The sequence below is a fragment of the Neopsephotus bourkii genome, unplaced genomic scaffold (assembly GCF_033783945.1).
Source record: "Neopsephotus bourkii isolate Nb327-2 ecotype Australia unplaced genomic scaffold, CSIRO-AGI_Nbou_v1 NB_1825, whole genome shotgun sequence".
In the NCBI taxonomy this organism is placed as follows: Eukaryota; Metazoa; Chordata; class Aves; order Psittaciformes; family Psittacidae; genus Neopsephotus; species Neopsephotus bourkii.
Window position 1 is genome coordinate 10465727 of NW_026902298.1, and position 22204 is coordinate 10487930.

At 46.2% G+C, this 22204-nt stretch overlaps 1 protein-coding gene across 3 annotated transcripts in view; it reads left to right on the top strand.

Annotated features, from left to right (window-relative positions):
* The first annotated feature begins 1815 nt into the window (after positions 1–1815).
* The window catches only part of LRP4 (LDL receptor related protein 4), an 82040-nt gene continuing 61651 nt past the window's right edge, over positions 1816–22204 (top strand). For all 3 annotated transcript variants that reach the window (XM_061343522.1, XM_061343523.1, XM_061343524.1), the window contains exon 1: positions 1816–1957. In XM_061343522.1, coding sequence (XP_061199506.1) covers positions 1867–1957 — 91 coding nt within the window. In that variant the 5' untranslated portion in view covers positions 1816–1866. The remainder of the gene's footprint in view (positions 1958–22204) is intronic.

Below are 22204 nucleotides of genomic sequence, written 5' to 3' on the forward strand. Positions count from 1 at the left end.
AGGATCTAGCCTCAGTAGAGAGTATAAACTTAAATGGGGTTTGGTTATGTTGCCCTGTGTTTTAGGGGAATGCAGTAGGGGTTTGGCACATGAGCCAGTCGGCAGCCCCCAGCCAGAATGATGTTCATGTTTTCTCTCTCTTCAGCCCGCTGTTCCCAGCTCTTACACTTTAGTTATTGTAAACTCTGGTGTCTTAGAGTTTATTCCTTTATGACAGTTGCGTGTCATTCCCATGCCTCATTCTGTCCCTGCTTCCCAGTCAATGTCAGTGTAGAGAGGTTTTTTTAATCTCTGCACCTCAGTCAATCCCCTCTTGGCTACCTGTATTTGTTGTTATTCTTTTGCAGCTTTGTACCCCTTGCCTATCAAATGCACAGAACTCAATGCCATAGTCTACCTGCTATTGTACTCACGCTATGAAAGTGGATCTGTTTCTATCTTGAAGCTGTCACACCGAGCATAAAGCAAAAAGTCTGCATTTTTTATATCTTAGGGGCCATGTATTGTAAATTGACACATGGTTTGCTGCTTACTACTGTTTGCTGTGGTGTTCCTGCTCTTGGGAGTTCTCCTCCTCAGGGAAGCTCTGTGTTGGATTATTTTTCTTTACATTGAGCTCAGTTTGTCAAGACTTAGTCCCTGGTTTAATTTCATGTTGACGTTTTTAATACTATCCCTTGTCTTCACTGGTTTACACTTTATTAATAGGAATGGCAGAATTGTCTCAATCACATGCTGTGCTGTTTGCTTGCTCTTGTGATTCTTTAAAGGAGGGGATTAATTGCAGCTTCCTCTGGATTCATCTGTGGGAAGGCTTTAAATAAGACCATTCCTGTCACTGGCCCTTTGGTGTCAATTTGACAAAATTCCCATCTCTCCCTGTGGTCCAGGGTTTGCACTGTCTGAGTCAGCTTTCCATTCAAGTTAATACTTTGAAATCAACTGAGATTAATTACTTAACAGCAGTTTCTTGCATTGCCAACTCTGTATTAAAATGTCAAATCGTGCCACAGAGGATCATAAAACTGGCTTGATGTCCAGTGAAAGCCTGTCTGCTTTTAAAGGCACCACAGATTCCAGAAGGCACAGGAGGCAATTGTCCAAGTGCTAATTTCTACTCCCACAACCAACGACCAACTCTTTTTTAGGGTGCCTGAGATTCACACATCAGCAGCTGTCTCCGGACACTGTGACAGTAACACACCAAACAGCAGAACGCTTGGCCTGAACGGAGGTGGAAATGAGACTTTTCTCGTGGATAGCAACACATATGCCGGGCAAAGGGCTAGTGAACGTGGTTCTTAGAGGCTGTCAGTTTCTGAAGGGTGCTTGGCAAACGGGGATGGGACAGGGAGAGGAGCTCTGCCATTTGTCTTCGGTACAGACAGCTGGCACATGCCGGGAAGCGCGCAGCCACCGGACGGTCCCGGTTACCGCTGCAGCGGGCAGCCGGGAGCGATGCTCCTTGGCGGCGGCGGCGGCGCCGCGGGAGCCGGGACAGCGAGAGCCCCGATGCCGCTTTAGGAAGGGCTTCCCCGCTGGTAGGGAGGGCGCGGGGCTGAGCCCGGGTGGTGGTGATGCTGCTGGTGCGTGTCTCAGTGCGGAGCCGGGGCCGCCTCTGCCGCGCCGAAAGTTTTCCAAGTGCCTGGGCGCTGGGGGGGAGCGGAGCGGGGCGGGGGCTGCCCCGGCGGGGCTCCTCCTCCGGGGCCGGGCCTGGGCCGGGCGGAGCGGGGAGCGAGCCCCCAGCCCCGGAGCTGCCGCGGCTGCGGAGGGAGCGAGCGGCGGTGGGGCCGGGACGTTGAGCGCAGAAGGAGCCTGGGACCTCGTCTGCGGGCGGCCCGGGCGCGGGACCGGGGCGCTGCCACCATGAGGCGGCGCGGCGGGAGATGCCTCCTACCCGCGCCTCCGCAGCTCCTGCTGCTGCTGCTGCTGCTGGGAGCGCTGCTCCGCGCCAGAGGTAAGCGGTTGCCGCGGCACCCTCTGCGCCGCGGGGGGCCCGGCCGCCGTCCCCGGCTCGGCGGTGGGGAGCCCTGTCCCACCGCGCCGCTCACCTGCCTGCGCCCGTCGGGCGGGAGCCGAGCCGAGCCGAGCAGTGCCGAGCCCTGCCCCGTCGCCGGGCTTTGTCCGCGCCCCGTCCCGAGTCCGGTTCTCGCCTTCCCCGAGCCCCGCCGCGGCGGGTTGGAGCCGGGTCTCCCGGCAGGCTGGGGCGCGGGTCCCGGCTGCAGCGCGGAGCCCACGCGGCCACTGCCCCCCGCGGAAGTTCGGCGGCGGGAGCGGGCTTTGTTCCCTTGGTGCGAGCTCCGGGCCGGGCTGCGCTGGGGCGGGCGCGCAGGTTGCCTCGGAGGCTGCCGTGCCCGGCGTGTCGGGACAGCCGCCGCTCCGGAGCAGGAATGCAGCCGCGCACCCGCCGCGACGGGCCCCTTAAAGGTACAGCCCGGCTCCCCGGCGGCGCCCAGGGCTACCTGCCTCGGGTCGGCGGGGCCCGGGAGCCCTCCTCTGCCGCTAAGCCTTGGCGGAGTGCGGCCGGGGTAGGAGCGGCACCGAAAAGAGTGGCGAGGGCAGGAGCTGCCTGCGGTGAGGGCGAGCAGGGAAGCAGTTCCGTGAAGTCTCGCCGGTGAAAAACTTATTTTTGTGGTTGCTCTATCAACTGAAGAGCAATTGCTGTTTCTTCGTTGTGTGCGGTAGTGCTTTCTTTTACAAGTGCGCCCGGTGGAGGAGAAAACATTAAACGCTTCGTGGAACTGTTTATAAAGAGTTGGAAGGCTTTTGGGGGAGGGGTGCGGAGAGGAGATCCGTACCTCGTTTCTCTCCCTGCGCTCCTTCGGCAGCTGCTGTATAATTTCACCCATCCGTTTTCTCCTGTGCTGCTCTGAAATTACAGGAAGCATTTGCAGTAGTGCTGCTGACCTCCATCGTTCTCCAAGTATTGCCTCTGGGGCACAATCACATGGAGTTTGGGTTTCAAGTAATTTTATTTCTCTTCTAACAAGAAACCTAATTGCAGTCAGCTTCGAAGAAGGTGCTAAAGCAGCTTGGAAAGGGCTGCAGTCCTGTGGATCAGAAAATCTGCTTTATAGAAAACAGAAGTACTCTTTAGTTCCCAAGCTCCACACAGATACTTTGCTGCAGTCCAGGAGGGAGAAGGATCTAAAGCATGGATCTTAGTGTAGGTGCAGATGTGGATGTGTTTTATTTTGGCTGTTACCCAGGTGCTCCTAGTTAATGTGTCTGGGCTGTTAACAGCCATGTGGGGGATGTCTGATTGTAAAGTGCAGCTTTGCTTGTAGGTGGTTGTGCCTTGATGTCTCTGGGACGCTTTTTATGGCAGTTTGTCTCTCTTTCAAGTCGTTCTCCCATCAGTGTACTTTCCTGTGTCCTCTTGTCAAATGAATGCACGTGTATGTGCCAGCTGTTTCCAGAAGTGCGCATCCTCTTTCCTTCATGCCAAGATAAGCTTTGCGATAAGAATTCCTGAGCAATTTTTTTCCTGTTTGAAGCAAGGAAAAACATGAGGAGGTGGCAGAGAAGATGCCAAAGTCTGTGATGAGTTTGTGTGCCTCCCCTTAGCTAGAAGCTTTTCATTGTTGTCCCTTACAAGTACACTTGAGGGACAGTGTGCAGCTGAACTGTCTGTCACAAAGCATCTGCAGCCATAGAACTCATGGTGCCAAACAGGTAAATGGGAAGAAGCACTCGGTCATTTACCTCTGTGCTTCAGGGCAGGAGTGGTAAAGCAATCAGGTCTGCAGGGTTGACCTTTGACCCCCTTTTGGTAGATGGGAGCAGTTAAAACTAGAGAAGACTGTGTCAAGAAAGAGGTCTCTGAGTATTCTGAGCTATTGAAAGTGTGTTGCAGGTAGAACTGGGTGTAGAGGGAGAATGTGAAGCTAATGGCACACAGTGCTGGTGCGTGGTGATGAAGGAGGGCCTGATGTTGTGATGGTCTGTGTTAGTGTGAATACAGAATGTCACGGAACCTGTCTGGGTGATGTGCTTGCCCTGGAGCTCTGCCAGAAGAATACATGGCTCATATCAGAGCTTCACTCCCCAGACACTGTAGGGTCACAAACCTGAATGTGATACCTCTCCAGGAGTACACTTTGCAGTGGGAATTGCAATCTCCGCTTGGCATTGCTGTTGGTTCCACAGCTCTCAGTCAGGTGCAAAACGCCCCTTCTCCTGTTATCAACTTGGAGCTGGTAATATTCTACTTGCTGGGTGTGCTGAGGGTGCCTGGGTTTACTACTGATCAGGTTGGATGATACTCACAGATCTCATGATCACTCTGCATTACCTTGAAAGTCTTTGTCGCAGTGGTGGCGGCACTGAGTAACATCCTCTCTCTTCTAAAATGAAGAGTAAGATGCTGCAGGATGCTGACAAATGGTGATGATGGTGGGGTTTGGTTTTATTTATTTAACTTCTTTTAAACAATTCTGTACCTACTAAAACATGGTAATGTTTGTAAAAAAACATAAAGCAGAAATCTTCCAATATAAAGTTAATATTATAAATTCATTTATTTATTGTGAATAAGAAGTTTCCTTTCATACTCTTTTTTCCAAAAGCTTTGTTGTGTGCTTTACTGCTGTTTTGTGCAATAGAAAATCCCTTCTTGCATCTTGGGAGTGTGGGTGTATGCAGCAACCAAATTACTAGGTACTTAGTTACATAAAGTGGTTGCATTTCCAGAGTGCCTTGTGAACCTTGAAGAGGGATGTTCTGTTCATGTGGGCCACAAAATGGGATTTCGGAAAACTTGGAGCTTTTTTTCTACATTGTGTTCATTGAAGTGCCAAAGAAAAGGTGGTTGGATGTAAATCCAGTTATCCAGTTGTTTGTAGTTCAAACCAAAAGCAGTGCTTGCTGGATGTTAAGAAGAGAAAGAAATGGAAGTGATTTGTATTTTTTACTCCAAAAAACCTGTCGTTCTCCAGACTGGTGAAATTAACATTAAAAAATAATTAAAGCATTAATTCTATGAGAATGATCTGTAGTCTGATAGTCCTCTCCAATCTTCCAGCACTCTTGTGAAACAGGCAAATATTATCCTTGTTTTGTAAATGTGGGAAGTGAAGTAGAAATTGTCTTGCCCAAGGCCAACTCCATTTGCCCTAGAATGCAACTTACCATTGAACACAATGGAATATATGCTTCATAACACTTAACAAAAGCTGATAAAGAGATGTTATCTTGGAAACCAGTCAAGGTTTTAAAAGTAGGTTTAAAAAGTAACTGCATGTCCTACACCTTCATTGAATTCTACTGCTTTTGACTTGTGGCTGTTTCTCTTTTTAATAAGGCTTCTATTTCTCTTTCTGCTCAAAAGATTCATTAAAGCACAGACATTTTACTGACTCCCTCTTGGAAAGGGTGAATTGGGAAGTAAAGTGATGTTAAATATATAATAAAAGTGGGCGTTTATTTCTCTAGTCCTCTTGTTATTTCCACCATAGCTGTTTGTGATGTTATCTTGAAAGGGTTTACATAATAAGGTGATACATGGAGGCACACTTAAACTGACCGTCTTTTAAGATGTCTGGCTTTACCTGTTACAACATCCGGAGCTGGAGCTCTGGCATGCAGCAAACCCACTCCAGGGATTGGCACGCTGTATTCCGTTTCACAGGAATCATGGCAGAGAGCACTAACAGCAATTGTCTTCTGTTAATCTTATGTGTTTGATGTAAAGGCTCTTGCTTTTACATCTGTAAAGCCCATGGGTCATTGCCATGGCTGTTGTGTTGGGCATTACTCTTTTATGGGGTATTTTGTCTCTACTGTGTGAAGACTGGACACTGTGATGCTTCTTGAATCTCTGTTTTCTGTATCTTCCCTGTAGATTTTCATTTCGGTTCGGTTGGTACACTGGAGGGAAGAAGTGCCATCCAAAGGGACCTTGACACGCTTGTAAGGTGGGCTGATGCCAACCTCATGAATTTTAACCATGTCAAGTGCAAGGTCCTACACCTGGGTCAGAGCAGTCCCAGGCACAGCCACAGGCTGGGCAGAGAAGAGATTCAGAGCAGCCCTGTGGAGAAGGACTTGGGGGTGTTGGTCAATGAGAAAATGAACATGAGCCAGCTTCAGTGTGTGCTCACAGCCCAGAAAGCCAACCGTATCCTGGGCTGCATCAAAAGGAGCGTGACCAGCAGGTCAAAGGAGGTGATCCTGCCCCTTTACTCTGCTCTCGTGAGACCTCACTTGGAGTATTGTGTACAGTTCTGGTGTCCTTAACATAAAAAGGACATGGAACTGTTGGAACAAGTCCAGAGGAGGCCACGAGGATGATCAGGGGACTGGAGCACCTCCCGTATGAAGACAGGCTGAGAAAGTTGGGGCTGTTCAGCCTGGAGAACAGAAGCTGCATGGAGACCTCAGAGCAGCCTTCCAGTATCTGAAGGGGGCCTACAAGGATGCTGGAGAGGGACTCTTCACTAGGGACTGTAGTGATAGGACAAGGGGTAACGGGTTCAAACTTAAGCAGGGGAAGTTTAGATTGGGTATAAGGAAGAAGTTCTTTACTGTGAGGGTGGTGAGGCACTGGAATGGGTTGCCCAGGGAAACTGTGAATGCTCCATCCCTGGCAGCGTTCAAGGCCAGGTTGGACAGAGCCTTGAGTGAGATGGTTTAGTGTGAGGTGTCCCTGCCCATGGCCAGGGGGTTGGAACTGGATAATCTTAAGGTCCTTTCCAACCCTAACTATTCTATGATTCTACAATTTCCCTGTACTAAACATTCTAACTTTATGGATCCAGGGGCTTGTGATTCCGTAGGCTCCTGTTTTATTCATGTTGTGTATCTGGTTGCTCTGGGACTGTTACCTTGGGAGTATTTGGCTTCTGTCCTGTTGTGGGTGAGTTTGTGTTCAGGTTTTTCAGCTATCCAGGCATTTTTTGCCTCTGTTATGCAGAACTGCTTGTTAAATGCTGAAGAGTTCCAGCCTGTGTGTTTAGTCTAAGAGACTCTTGAGCTGCAGTCAGTGTTTCTGTGAGGAGCAGAACTCCTCCGTGGCTGCTGTGAGCCCAGATGAAAGGAGACTCAGTATGTAAGGGCAAGAAAATAAGTTTTCATAAAGGCTTTATTAACATCAAACGGAGCTGATGTTTGTGGACATTTGCCTTGCTAAATTGTGGATGACTGAAACTCCTTGGATCAAGGAATTGTTTGTTGTTTAAAATAGAAGAAAAAGAAAAAAAAGGGATTGAACAGCCGGAAGCCTTCTGATGACATGAGATATATGCCAATAGCAGGATGCTTAATGTTAGCACAACTTTAGGTTGTGAAAAGTGGTAACAGAAGCTTTTCTTTTTCCTGAGGTTCTTGGGTCATGAGGTTTTTCTGTATTTAGTCACCAGTCAGCAAGTCACAAACCATTAAGATTAACGGGCAGCGTTGTATGTGCATGTTCAATGTTTGTACTGCAAATTGCAGTTTTGTCAAAGACTGTATGACCAAAGCCTGTGCAGGCTCTTGTTTCTCAAGCTGTTGTATGTTAACAGCAACTTTCTGATGTTGCAATACTCAGAACTAAGAAGCACCAGATTTTTTCCCTGGATGGGTTAGAATGACAAGAAAATCCATCTCTCTGTACTATGGTGATGAGGTTGTTTAAAGAACTGTCGTCCAGCAAAGCTTCCAGGAGGGAACATGTTTGCCTTAAAACAGACCCCATGTTCTGCAGTGTCAAGGTGAAGTTTTACTTCTGGAGTTCAATTTGTCAGCGGTGAGATGTTATCTTGACTCCAGGCAGGGGAGAACCCCTCTGCTGGCTACCAGCGTGGTGACTTCCTCCATATGCCCTAGCAGGGCATAGTCTTCTGTGTGTCTTTGTTAGTGCCTGACAGCCCCTCCCAGCTGCTGGAGCTTTCTGTTCCTATTGCATAGCAGCAGTTCTTTAATCAGAAATCTTGTTAGTATTCAAGGATAATTGATCCGACTCTCTGGCAGGGGGTGGGGACCCAGCCTTGCATCCTTCTCCTACTTGCCACCCCCAGTTTGACCCCTGTTGTCTCTTTGTTTTCTCCTGTTAAGTTTGTGCCAGTGATGTGTGTGTGCTGTTTTTCCAAGCAGCCTGAAGTTGGCTGTAACCAAGAGCAGCAGTTAAATAGAGCCCGATTTCCCCGCTTCCTGGCGTTCAGTTGTTCAGCTCCATTTTCTGGTCTTCTGTGTTTTTGATTTGCAGAGAAGGAACTTACTTGGTGCCCCCGGGCATCTCTTAAACCCATTAGAACAAACTCCATTATTTCACATAGAAATCCTCCTCCTTTAGTCCCAGCATCCATCAAAATAATGTATCCTCTGTAAGGCCCTCTGGAAAATGTTTAATAGGATCTTTTCAAACTCAAGGAGAGTTCCAGTTGGGAAGGGGGAGGGGAGAAGGCTAATGGAAGATCTGACTGTGACTTGCAGTAAGCCTGAACTTGGCCCGTGTCAGCTCTCCCTTCACCTCCATGCTGAGGGAGTGCTGAACAGAGCGGATCCAACACTGGGATCAAAGCTGGAAACAAAAGGCTTTGGGAGAAAAATTTCCCGTCTGGCCAAGAGGCAGGCACACAAAGGTGGTGCATAATTTATCATTCGAGGTTTATTTCTGCTGTGCTCCTTCTGGAGAGGGAAGGAAAAAAGAAGTGACTCTCCTGCTGTTTCAAAGGGGATAAGTGATGGCTTTGGAGACTGGAAGCAGGCTGCAGCTAGAGGTACCATGGAAAAACTTTTTCAGTGCTGCCTGTACCCAGCTCCTCTCTTCTCAGGCATTGTTTCTGTTGGGGGTGGAACCCTATTCTTGCCTTTTGGAGTTTCAAAGAGTACTTTTAACTGCTCTGGTCATTCCCAAGTCTCAGTGTGTGGAGTGGAACCGCTCTTGAAAAATCAGGTTCTTTGAATTTTTAAGGTGTTTTTCTTATCTTAAGGATTGGTCTAAGTGCTGTGGCTCTGTGCAGCATGGAGGAAGAGGCTGCGTTCACCCAAAGGGTTTATAGTCTAAACTGGACATCTGACATTTATAAGGATCAGGGATATGATTATTGTAGTGGGATAGATAAGGTGCAATATTAAAAGAGCATATCATAGAATCATAGAATAGTTAGGATTGGAAAGGACCTTAAGATCATCAAGTTCCAACCCCCCTGCCATGTGCAGGGACACCTCACACGAAACCATGCCAGCCTCTGTCCAACATGGTGTTGAACATTGCCATGGATGGAGCATTCACAACCTCCCTGGCAACCCATTCCAGTGCCTCACCACCCTAACAGGAAAGAATTTCCTCCTTATATCCAATCTAAACTTCCCCTGTTTAAGTTTTAACCCATTACCCCTTGTCCTGTCACTACAGTCCCTAATGAAGAGTCCCTCCCCAGCATCCCTATAGGCCCCCTTCAGATACTGGAAGGCTGCTATCATACCATTCTAATTAAATTTCCTTTAGCTTTTGTTTAATGGGAAAAGCTGCTCAAAATTTTTCATTCCAATTGCGTCTTAGAATGAGGATAGAGATTTTAGGGTAGGAGTTGACATCAAAGACTACTGAAAGTTGGTAACTGTGGAAATAAGGATGAGGAAGCAGATGCAAGAATAAACCATGAGAAGAAGGGAAGGGGGTATAGAAGTACAGATATTAACAGAAGCAAAGATAAGCATTTTGGAAGCGAGAGCCAAGGACTTGAGCTGGCAAAGGAACAGAAGAGCTATGTAAGGAGATCCAAGTAGAGTAATTATATGGGATCTGATGTCAGAGTGGTTAATTAGGTAGCATAAAAGATGGAAGTTTTGAAAGTGAAGATGAGCATTGAGCAGCATTTAATTGCTCAGGCAGGGAAAGCCTTATTTTAGTAATGCTTTAGAGGAGGATGTGACTACTTGTAGGGACCCTCAACTGTAGAGTCCCTGACCTAGTGGGATGAGTTTATCAAATAACAGGAGCTTAGCAGTAGGAACAGATGAATAGGGGCCATATAGGGATGCTGGGGATGGACTCTTCATTAGGGACTGTAGTGATAGGACAAGGGGTAATGGGTTAAAACTTAAACAGGGGAAGTTTAGATTGGATATAAGGAGGAAATTCTTTCCTGTTAGGGTGGTGAGGCACTGGAATAGGTTGTCCAGGGAGGTTGTGAATGCTTCATCCCTGGCAGTGTTCAAGACCAGGTTGGACGAGGCCTTGGGTGATATGGTTTAGAGCGAGGTGTCCCTGCCCATGGCAGGGGGGTTGAAACTGGATGATCTTAAGGTCCTTTCCAACCCTAACTATTCTATGATTCTATGAATAGCAGGAGAGGGAGACCAGTAATGGTATGGTGAGCCCATGAGATAGTTCTACCACCACATCTATCTGCAGTGATGGAATGTGAGACCTGCCAAGTTTGGGGGCACATACAGCCAGGAGGGTTTCTGAGTGGGATGTCTCATGTCCGGGAAGTCTTTTTGAGGACAGTCCTGTCTGGAAAAGCGTTTTAAACGGGAAGGCAGAGTTGAAAGGAGAAGTTAGGAGGTTGGAGATGATTGCCTGGAAAAACATGTAAAGTGAGAACAGGAGATCCCTCTGGGGTTGGAAAGGAGTCTGGGTACAAAAGCAACTAGAGTGGTGGCAGAAAATAACACCTTTCCTGGAAAAGGAGGCTACTTCTCTTCCTCTTCTCCATTAAGAATTGCCGTATGAAGGAGTGAGTCACTAGCGAGAACTGGTAAAACACAAACGTGATGTTCTCGTCCTCCTCTGAAGGAAGCAGCAGTGTGTGACTGTGCAAGAAGGTTCCAGGGAAACACACTCTACTCCTTTAGCCTGAATCTCCAGCTCCATCAGTTCATTTGACTTGGTGACAGCTGGTAGTGTCTGGGAGAGGTTCTTGCCTAAGGTGCAGCCATTCACTGTAGCAGAACCGTGTCTCGTGGGATCCAGGATTAGAATAAAATAGACACACCTTTTTCTTTTTTTCCCTTTATGCTCCCACCCAACTTTAGTTCTGGATTTCCATAACTGCTGAATAGTCAAATCCTTTCTTTGCAACTCCGAGGGCAGGGAAAAGGGTGAGAAGTCTCTGGACTGTAATTTCCTGCTCCTGTTCCGAGCTCCTGAGGATGAATCAGGAGGTGGGATAATTTTCTGAATTAAAATCCCATTTGTTAAGAGGAAACCAGATTTACTGCTGCCCTTTCTTTGTGATTCAGAGCTTGCAGCTTCTTCAGGCTTGACAAATTTGGGAGATGAGGTTTTTGAGGCCTCAGAGATTGTGTTCTTCTCATGTGCTTTTTGAAGCCTGTTACTCTTGAAAAGCCCAAGTTGAGTTTCTTATGGCTGGAGGACATCCCCCTAATTTGTGCTGCCTTTTAAAAAGGCCCTTGATCAGCAATGTACCTGTTGGCAAGAGGAGGAACATAATAGGTTTGTCTGTGAGAGAAAACTGGGAAGTTGGCAGCATGGCAAAGGGAGGGAGATTGGAGGCTGCCATTCCAGAGGCTTTAGTAGCCAAGAAGCAGGAGAGCATAGTCACTGGCAAACAAGAATGCTAGTGGACTATCTGCTGGTTTGACATGGATCTCATGTAGAAGTATTCAGTATCTAAATCTTACAAAGTTTAATGTGGGAGTTAGTGGAAGATAGGTTAGGTCTCCTGATAAGGGTAGTAGTCATTGCCTTGCAAACAGAGCCAAGTTTAATGCAAGGAAAGAGCGGGTTGAATTGAGACCTGTATCCATGCAGAGTCGAAGAGGTGAAGGGATTTTTCGTGGGCATTGACTTGGAACCAGGGAAGGATGGAATTGGGCTGGTTGGTGAGGTTGCAGCCCTTTGTGTGGCCTGGGCAAAGACTGCCCCTGGGTCTGACATCTGTCCTGTACCAGTGAACAGCGGCTGCAGGAGGGTGTTGACTCGTGAGCAGCCGATTCCGGGGCAGTTATCTCCACCAGAGGGGTGGTAACCTCATCCATTGTTCTAGTTTGAGCTGTCAGCACTGCATGTACGCCTTTGTTCACTGCGTTTTTGAGTGTAAGGAAGAATTTAGACCTGTGGTCAGCATTACTTTAACAGAAGCCCTTTATGCCTTTTAGGTGTTTGTTGTGTTTGTTTTTTTTTCCAGGTCCAGGGTTCTGTTATCTGGTGGATCCCATCTCTGTGTCAGCTGTTCTGGAAGGGCACGTTTATCACTGAGTGATTCCTATGCTACTAGGACTCAAGTAGAGAACAACCACCTTGTTGATCCCTGCCTTCCGCTACCTTCCACTACAAATTCCTATGGCTTGTGGTACCTCATCCACTCTAAAACAAACCTGTTGTTTCTCTGAAGTTTCTGTTGTTTGTGACCTGCCTCCTGTGAACTGGAAGATGAGGAGCTGTAATCTATTTCTCTTCATGGAAATTCCAGACTAGAACAACATAAGCTAATTTCTTAGGTTAAGGTTTCCAGTCAGTTGTGTTTTACATACTTCCTTTTGTGCTTGGTATGGTTAGTTCTTCACCCACAAGTCTTCAGAAGTTTGGGAACAAATATTTAAGCTGGAAAGGAATGTCTAATAAAAATGGGATAATTCATGTGGTACAATGTTTTGTTGGTTGTGCTGGAGAAGCAAACTCTTGATGGCAGTAATACGCATGCTGGTGGAAGAAGAGAAGCTGAGATGATTGCTTTCTGAGAAATAGCCATGAGCAATTTTTGTGCTTCAGATGCTTTAGAACAGACTGGCAGTGAAGAGGGGGTGGCAGGCAGGCACTTGAGTACTTCAAACGATTGGCAAACCCCCCTGTTTAGCTTGATCAGGAACGTGAGTCTAAATCTAACAATTACAGTATAGAACTAATGGGAGCTACTGGGCAAATGAAACCTATGTACAATCCATCAGTTGTAGGATATAAATAAACAGTACTCAGCCAGAAGCCTTTGAGCAAAGAAGGGAGTGAGGCTGGGTGACATCTTTGGTATGTACATCTTGACTTACCCGCTCAGGCAAAACAGCCTCTGAGCTCAGGCTTCCGATTAAGTGACTGGGACAGCTGCCAGAACACCTGCATGTGCTGGCTAATGTACTGCAGTGCATTGGTCCTGCAGGTTAATCTGGGAAAGTCGCGGAGTGGGGTCTAGGTTAGTTTGGGTTTTTTTCTTGACCAATGTTGTAACACCGTGCTCTGCATCCTGTACGTCAAGACCTTAAAATCAATGTGTCGGTGATGCTACAACTGTCTATCAAAGGAACAAGGGCCATCAGAGTTATGCCGTGAAGACCAGAGATGCCCAGGGATCCAGGTTTTCTGACTTTGCATACCAAAGTCTTTAAGGTATGTGCTGTATGGCTCTGTGCCCTTTAGAGGCAAGCAGAAGGGGAGTGGCTCGCAGGAGGGAAATGACAGTAACTCCATAAGGAGAGAATTATTCTGTTGCAGGATGGGGCTGGGCTGAGCTGGGCATGCATCATGGTCTCTCTAGAGCCCCACGCTGACCAGCCTCAGGAGTCCTTGCATGCCTAAGGCTCTGTGTCAGTGTGGCTGTGCTGGCTGTGTGGTGGCCCTAGCAAGTAAGACACATTTCAACTACTCAAGCCATGAGAACTGAATACAATGCTGAGGTTTTCCTACTCTACTATTTGATGGCAAATAAAACCTTTGACTCCCACAAGAACCAACTTCAGAGCTCTGTGTGTTCTTGTAATTGAGGGGAAGTTAACTTTCTTAAGTTCAGATGTACAAAGACATGCTAGAACTAAATCTGTGAACTCTATATGGTGGTGGCTACAGAACAGAACTGAAAGGATTTTCATTGCTGATCTTTGCATAAAAGAAACTTGGTTTCTGTTTTGGCCAAGGCAGCAAAAGCTGCCTCTACCTAAAAGGACTAGAGAACCGTAGACTGCAATGAAGTGAAAAAGCTGTCCACTCTTACAAAAGCTTTATTTCTGGGATTTGGCACTCCTTTTGAGGCTAATGGAGCAAATAACTGAATCCAGAATCCATCTGTTTGAGAAACTAGTGTAAATCTAAACCAGAACACGAGTTTCTCTAACAGAAAGTCCAAACCTACTAGCCAACTAGGCTGCCACAAGTTCTTGCGCAAAGTTGTCCTCTTGGCAGATAGTACCAAATGAAATGTGCAGCGTCAAGTGAGACTCTTACCAGATACTGAACTGGCATGTGCAACTTCTAGTTGGATACATGGAGAGCATCATAAATCAATCAGAAAATGACTGGGAAAGAGAAGGAAAAGGGAGGCTGAGGAGGAAATCTTCTAATCCTGTGAGTAAAATATAAAAGAAGATTAGAGAGAGCAAGAAAACACTTCTCTTACTAGATATAAAATATTATTCCTTGGAATATTTTCATTTCTGTTGTTGGACTCTATGTCATGAAGCCCTCTCCATTGAAACGACTGTGGAGGCAGTTCCTTCATATATTGAATTCACTTCTGGGAGAAACTCAAGTGTGCTGTCTTTTACATGTGGGTAACACTTGCAGAGCTTGTTTTGCCAATAAAAGTGTCTTTGAATTGACTGTGGTGGGATGTGGTGCGAGTTCTGATGTGACATGAGGCTCTTTGTAAGTGCAGATTTTGATGAGAACCCGTCTCTAAAATCTCTAGTAATTCTGTTTTCTTGTTGCTGTTGTGAATTGGCTCCTTCCTTTCTGTGGTCCATTGTTGTATAGTTGATGTTTGAAAATGAAATGTCTTCCATCTGGTTAAGAAATGTGATTTATCCTTGGAGGCCTGAACTGCTGCCTTTGCTAATAGGAAATAAACAATATTCCAACTGTCCCTAATTATCACCCACTTGCTTCCCTGCAGATCCATGTCTCTTGCAAAGGGCACTAGAAAAATGACTTATGGATCATGAGTCGCATTTTTTCCTGTCCTCTGTTCCTTCATCTCTATTAACTTAGTCATCTCCTCCTGTTTAAACTGTGTAAATTAAACGTGCTGCTTAGAACAACGAAACAATGGGCTGGACAATGGAGATGTGGCTGGTCAGGGGCTTGTTTCAGGTGATATTCAGAATGAAACTGCAAATGACTTGCACTGGAACATTACTGCTCTGGAGTAGGGCTCAGTGTAATCCTGCTTTATGGGAAACTTTGTATTCAAAATACAGTTTTATGGTAATACAAAGCCCGTGTTTGGGAATATCAGGATGAGAGGGATTTCTCTTCCTGCTGCCTTTTGCTTTCAGTAAACTTGATATCTCTCAGAGAGGAGTATTTTTGGTAGGGTGCTAGGATGCTGTCACTGCTGAGGATTGTTCTCTGCCCACAATATACAGTTCATGTTACGCCTCTTCTAGTGTAACTGTGGGTTGCCCCCCAGAGTGGTCTCTCCCCTATTCCCTTTGCTATGTCTGAGTGTATATCTGCTGGATGAATTGGTTCAGCTTGTTGATCTGTCACAGAAGAAACCCACCTACAAAATGGTGAAACGAGTGACACCACAGGTATTGGTGTGGTTATTGGCAAGCTGAAGGTTGCTCTAGTGAGCTGTGAGGGTAGACCTGATGGAAGGATGGAGGGAGCAAGACCAACCGTTTTCTTTTGGCACCGGCTTGCTGCTACTTTGCTTTGCTTTAATAATTAGAAAGACTTTTCCTGGAAATAAGGGAAGGTGAGAATTCAAGCCCAAGATTTTGTTTCTGTGGCTCATGTAAGCATAGGTCTCTTTATTGTGTTGTTTGACAGTCTTAGTATTGTGTCCATGCATGGTGAAAGATCAACCTATAGATGTTACAACTGGTGCAGCACCTTAATTGGTGATACCTCTTTGTGGTGGAAACTTGTATTCATTAAGACTGGAAGCACAGACCTACTGTCTTGTTTCACTTGGGCTAACACAGACTTACGGTCTGAGTTGTTGCCAGAGAAACTGTCAAGCTAAATATGAAAAGCTTTATCTCCTTGCTAGTGTCTTGTCTCTTCTTCCTTAGTCTTGCCTCTTAAATGATTGACGTCTAGCAGAGAGTTAGGTTTTGACTCTTATTTGCAGAACCTGCATCCTCCTCCAGAGTTGGTGCAGATGGCAGCATTGATGCTGAGTGTCTGGTTAGTCAAAGGCAGACAGAGCTTGCTGTTTGGAAACATAAGCTGCCTAAATGGCTATTCCTGTTCTCCCTCAATGAGTATGTGACAGGCTGAAGGGAAGCATCTACGTGGGGTGAATCTCACACATGAGTTGTCAATTGGATCATGTAAAGGTTCACTCTGATGGAAATCAGAGCTTTGCAGTGTTAGATGCGGTGTGTGCATACAATAACGGCAGTCTACTCTGAAGAGTTTATGATTTCTACATGCAATAAATTGACACATGTATTGAATAACAAGAGAAAACCCCACAATGATTAACATAGTTAAATACGGGTTCCACTTAAATGCCTTTTAGTCTCAGCATACAGACTTGTTCTGTCCTTTCCATCCCCAAAATATCTTTCTATTGAAACTGCCTTTCTCTTCTTCATCTTCCCCTGCTCCCCTCTAACATGCTGCATATAGCATTATCACAATTAAATAGACACATTTGTTGCATCTGGGGTCTGATGCTGGGTGAGTGAAAACTCTTCTCAGATACAGTGACCTTCTAAGAGGATATGGTTGTTGGTTTTGTTCTAGACAGCGTTATGTTCCTGTTATCTGCCATTGTGTTCAATAAATGGTTAGCATTAGTCTAATGAGGGGTATCATATCTGAACATGGCAGCTCCCAAAGATCTCTTCTGCCTCTATGACTCTTCCAGCCTTTCCCCTATCCTGATTGCAGCAGCTCTTAGGATGGATCACAAATGGGTATTTAACCATGTAACCACAAAGGTCAGGAAATTTGAGAGCCGAAGCATAACTTGGACTCAGTCAGGAATCCAAGTGTTAAACCCTGCATTCCTGAATTGGGATAGTTTAGTGTGGCTAACTTTAAATAATAATTATTGAATGTTCCTTTTTTGCTGCTTTGTAGCAGCAAGCTAAATTGCTGGGTACAAGTCTGTAAATACGTAACTGGCTTCAGTAGCTGTATTTACCCACTAGCTTAAGTGGTTTTCCCCATAACCTTTGGAGATCATCTGTACAGAACTTAATATGGGAATGTCCTCTTTGCAAGCTACGACATAAAGGTTCTCTGTGATTGTTGGGCCAGGTGTGCTAATGGCTGGGTTGTCTTTCTTTTCCTTTTGGTCTCTCTAAGGATAGTTGTCAACTTGATTTTGGAGCCTACAGATTTTTTTTGTGCAAGGGTGAAGAACTGAGCCATGGGGACTGGTTGCTTAAGAGCTGTTTTTTCCCTGCATACTGAAGTTAGTGGCTTTTTCCCAGATTAGGATGTTACATTTTTAAACATTTACTGTACTCAATTGTGGAATGATCTAATTCACCCTGTTTATTCCTTTTCATAAGGGTGTTCAGCACAGTAGCGTGAGTATCCTACTTCTAAATGTACAAACACTTGGTAAACAGACTGTAAGAAGACAATAACTCTTGGACTAGCTAATGTAGTAAATATGTCTGCAGAGCCTTGAATGGGAAACGGCCCCAGCTTCTTCTGTCAGTTTGGCTCTGAGGCCATGGTTCTGCAAGCAATGAAGCAAATGGAAGAAGCAAACTGGGTTGGGTGAGGATGAGTTGGAAGACCCTTCAACTTGGCATCTTTTTGCTCATCGCCCACGGGACCCCTTTCCCTGGCTATTACTAGGCTGTGCAAAGCTGTGCTGACTTATGGGGGTTGTGCAACTGGGAGTAGGGGAAGGAGGGCTGGGAGCTCTTAAAGCTAGCACTACTGATGAATATAAAACCATAGTCTTGAAGTTTCTTTCCCATGAGTGAGTATCAGTGTGTTTCTGGAGGACCTGAGAGCTGTGTTATCACTTAAAGTCAAATCAAAGCTGCTTCCTGACCTTTGCTTATTGTGCACAGAAGAGGGTTTGTTTTGGGAGGATATCTGGCAAAGAAATCAAGAGCTAGGTTGTATCATGAAGGGCAGAAGATTATATCTTCCCCATGGAAAACAATCATGTTCTTTCTGAGGGCTTGATACCTAAATCATCTTGTATGTGTTTCAGTTTGCCAAGTGTGTGTGCGGTTGTAAGGAGGGACATGGAACGATTTCCAGAATGCTGTTGCTATTTGTAATTCCACATTGTTTGATAGTGTACAATAAAAAATGGAGGGAGGGGAATGAACCCCCTAAGCACACTTCTTAGAATCTGGAATTAATGGAGCACGTTCAACTTCAGAATAAAGGAACAGGGAACTGGAAAGTGAACTGAGCTCAACCTCAGAGCTCGAGGTGTAGGCTGTCATGACCAGGATGGTGTGTAGCTTAATGATGTGCTGTGACTTCAGTAGGTCTGATCTTGACTCATCAAGGCTTGTTGGCTAAAGGTCCAAATGTACCAGATGTTCTTACTTAGAGAATGATCTGTAGGAATAATGTTATACTCTTACAGTGTCTGGAAATGGCAGTGTAAGGTACCAGAAATATTTAGCAAGTTTAGTCAGGACACAAACTGCACACTAAGGCCTCTTTCCCCACCACAGACATGCTTGCTCTTTTTCCTGACTGAGAAGAGTACTTTTGCTGCACAACTATTAAAATGGATTCCTACATAACTGTTCCACTTAGGAGTGGGAAGAGAAGAAAAACGTCTGTGTCCAGCTGAAAACAAACCTCCCAGGGACTTCTCAAGGTAAATGGTAATTACTGGTTATAAAATTTTGCTATGAATAGAAGTAAGTAGATAAGTGGTCCTGTGTTCTGCTTCATCTTTACTGCTATCCAGTCATTCCAGGTAGCATTTATAGCACTGATGGGCTTAGGCTGCTCTTTGATTAGAGGAAGTATTGCATACTAGGCTAAATAACATCACTTCTTGCAATGCCCACAAATTGCCTCAAAAGCTTGATGCAACTTAATTAGTCTGTTGGACTCCACTCCCCAAAGTGTTATTCCTAAGTGGAATAACAGAAGGAAAATGGCTCTTGAGTCATCACAGTAAATGCATCTGATCAGGGTTTTGGCCCTGAGGTCATGGTTCGAGCAAAAGGCAAGGTGCCTGCATGTAAGGGGAACTTTTCCTCTGTAGGCAGGAGAGTTTTAAAGGCATCTAGAAAGTGTCAAAAACCTCTTCTTCCAGGACTGAATGACGTCTGCTGAAAGGATCTGAAATGGGCTTTGTGAGGAGCCTGTGTCTATTTGGATATGCACTTCAGATCCTCCAGTGGGTCCAGGAAGTAATATCAGAAGTAGTTCTTAATCATATTGTTACTACAGGCTCTTCTCATGAGAAAAATCCGCAGGCATCTTTAGGGTGCTTTGTATGGAAGCAATGGTTATTTCAATATGCCTGCATATCTTCTCACCCAGAAAAAACTGGTCCCAGAGAATAAAAGTTGCATGAAAATAGGCAGCACAATAAAGGGAAGGCACCACAGAAGCGACTTGGCTGTGGGTGAAATTTTCTCATGAGTTTGCATTTTGTGAGACATGAAAGAATCCCCTCCCTCCCTCGATTTGGCAACAGATGCACCAAACTTGACTATTCGAGATGAAGCCATCTGAAACTGGCTTTGTTAGTTCTGCTTCTCATGTAGCTACTGAGATTTATCAGGTGTGCAAGTTGGAGTCTTGCTGGATAGAAGCCTATTTCCAGGTTCCCAAGTAGTGGCAGTCATCCAAGGTGTCAGTTCCCCAAGCTCAGGAGATGTTTAGTCCCCTCTTGTTAGGAGGCAGAAGGCTTCAATGGGCTTTAATTGTGTTGCACTTTAGCACTGCTCAAAACCTTTGGCTGGTTTAGGATGTAGCTGCTTGGCTGCAGAGGGATATTTCTGGTGAGAAACGTGTTCAGTTTGTGTTCTGAGCTAACTGGCTGCTGGCTGGTTCCCAGATATGAATGGGAGATTTGGGGTGGGGTTTTGTTCTGACTCATGAGATCTTTGGACTGGATTTTATCTGTTGAGGTTCTGATACTGTGCTCATCCCCAGCTAAAGGTCACGAAGGCAGCGCTGTCTTGGAACGGCAAGAAATCTGGACTAGGATATCTGAAATAATCACTGCTCCCAGTGACCTGCCCTGTGCATCTGAATGACTGAATGTGAGGTAGAATATTGCTGAATGTCACAGTTTACAGCCTGGCAACTTCCATTTATTTTAGCATGCTGGATTATGATGTGGTGCTCTAGGAGCTGCGCACAATTGTCCCGAGGTAACATCTTGCCAGATATGATCCTCTGGATTCCTGGGTCTAGTCTGATTGAACTAGAAGGAGGCTGCAGGCATGATGCTCTTTTACCTCTGGAGACTTGAATCTCTTGGTCTTCAGGCTGTGTTACAAGGTCTGTGTGGCTCAGCCTTAGCCTGGCTGGGGCAGGAGCTGGCTTAGGGCTGGCAAAGGAAGGAGAGGTGTCGTATGTGCTCCTCAGCATCTTGGAGCACAAGAAAAGCATTTTATAATGCAAGTTGAACCTGTTTTGATGGTCTTTCCTAATTAGTCACATCAGAAAGGCCAAGGATCTTCCTGCTTTTACTGATTTTCTTTCTTCTTGTTTTTTCTGTCCTTTCTTTTTCCTCCCCCTTTTGTCTTGCTTTCAGTTCACCCATCTGCATTTTGTCTTGCCCAGGCAGCTGCTGCTCTATTTGTGTGTTCCCTGGGGGAGCTCTGGTGTTCCTTTAAGATCTCCTGTTGCTTTGGGAATTCACCTTTTAGACATGGTGCTTCATTAGCCTCTCTCATTTATGTAGTACTGTGAGAAAAGATTTCCCTTCCCGAAAAGCAGAAGAACAAGTTTCCAGCAGCATGTGCTCCAGAGAAGAGTCTCTCTATGTAAATAGAACAGGTTTAAAAGCCTCCTGCTATTGGCAAAGCAGTGGCTGGGGAGTTTTTAAGGAATATTGTTTGACTGAGTTGGCACTAGGAGCCCTTTTGGAGGCAAAGGTTGAAGAACCCCCCCCGCTCTTTCTCCCCTCTGCCAGTGAGCGGCTTTGTTGCCCCCATGCACTGTTGCCTCTCTTCCCCTGCCTTGGTTTCAGCACAGTTGTTCCTTTTTGTTGCTGTTCATGAGAGAAGAAAGAGCTGTTGAGGAGGTTTTGACCATCGGGTTCTGTATTTCCTCATTTGCTGCCCCTCTCCCCCACTGGGTGTTGTGGGAGAGTCATCCCCTCTGCAGGCGATGGTGGGAACGGCCCCAGCCTCACTTATCACCAGTGACAAATCAATGGCAGCCTTCAGAAAGCTGCCCCCAGGATCCCCGCTCGGCCCAGCTCTGGAGCAGTGGGAGGCTTCCCTGGCAGATAAAGGACTCCTTGCAGCTCTGACTTGTTGCCTTAAATCTAAGGGAGGAAACCTTTTCATTCTCTCCTTTGCAGCCCCCTCCCGTCTAGATTTGTCTTGGGGAAGGTGCTGGCTGCTGGAAGGGGGGTACTTGAAGGGGGTGTGTGTGATGGGAGTGGGGAGCATTGGGGTTTGTAACTGTTTTTCTGTTTCCCTTTCACAATAGTCTGGCCAGGGCATGCAGAGCTGGGCTCACAAAGCCTCCCTGAAGCGCCCGGAGTCCCGCAGGGCTCCTCACAGTGCAAGTTTGCTGTGTGTATTCCTACCAACAATACAGCTGGGCCCAGCAAAAGGCTCCAGCTTTGGGCAAATATTTCTACAGCTTTTCCCTAATCGCTTTTGAGGGGAGGAGGGTGAGATGGGCTTGTGGGGGGGTGGTAAAATCTGTGAGGGAGACAAAACCAGAGATGGGTGAAGGGGTTTATCTTTGGCTTCTGCGGTCCAGGCTTCTAAAGGGCGCCTTTGTCAGCATTCAGCATCTACACCAAAGCTAGAGAGGATATGGAGGGAGGGCATCGAGTGTTGGTTCTGAGGGAGGGGGGAGATTGATGCAGACAGCACACAATGGTTTGGGGTCAGGCAGTCTCCTTTTCTTGTTTTTCTTTTAGCAGGAGACATCAGCTGACAAGCTCCTTCTGGGTGGCTTCATCCAAAGTGTTGGTGTAGGCTCAAAGCATGACCTTTTCTTGTGCTCGGTGTGTCTAGCTTATTTCTGCTTAACTGTTCTGTCTGGTTTTATGCTTTACTGTGTGTTCCCTCTATTAGCTGTGAATGATCTCTCAATTTCTAGTTTATTTGATCAGGGTCCCAGCTCCAGATGTGGAAGAAATCAGAGAATTGATGTCTCTCTAAGGCGAGCTATGGCAACTGGACTGTCTGATAGGTTTTGGCATTGGGAGTTCCCTGAGCCCATTACTGTAGCCCT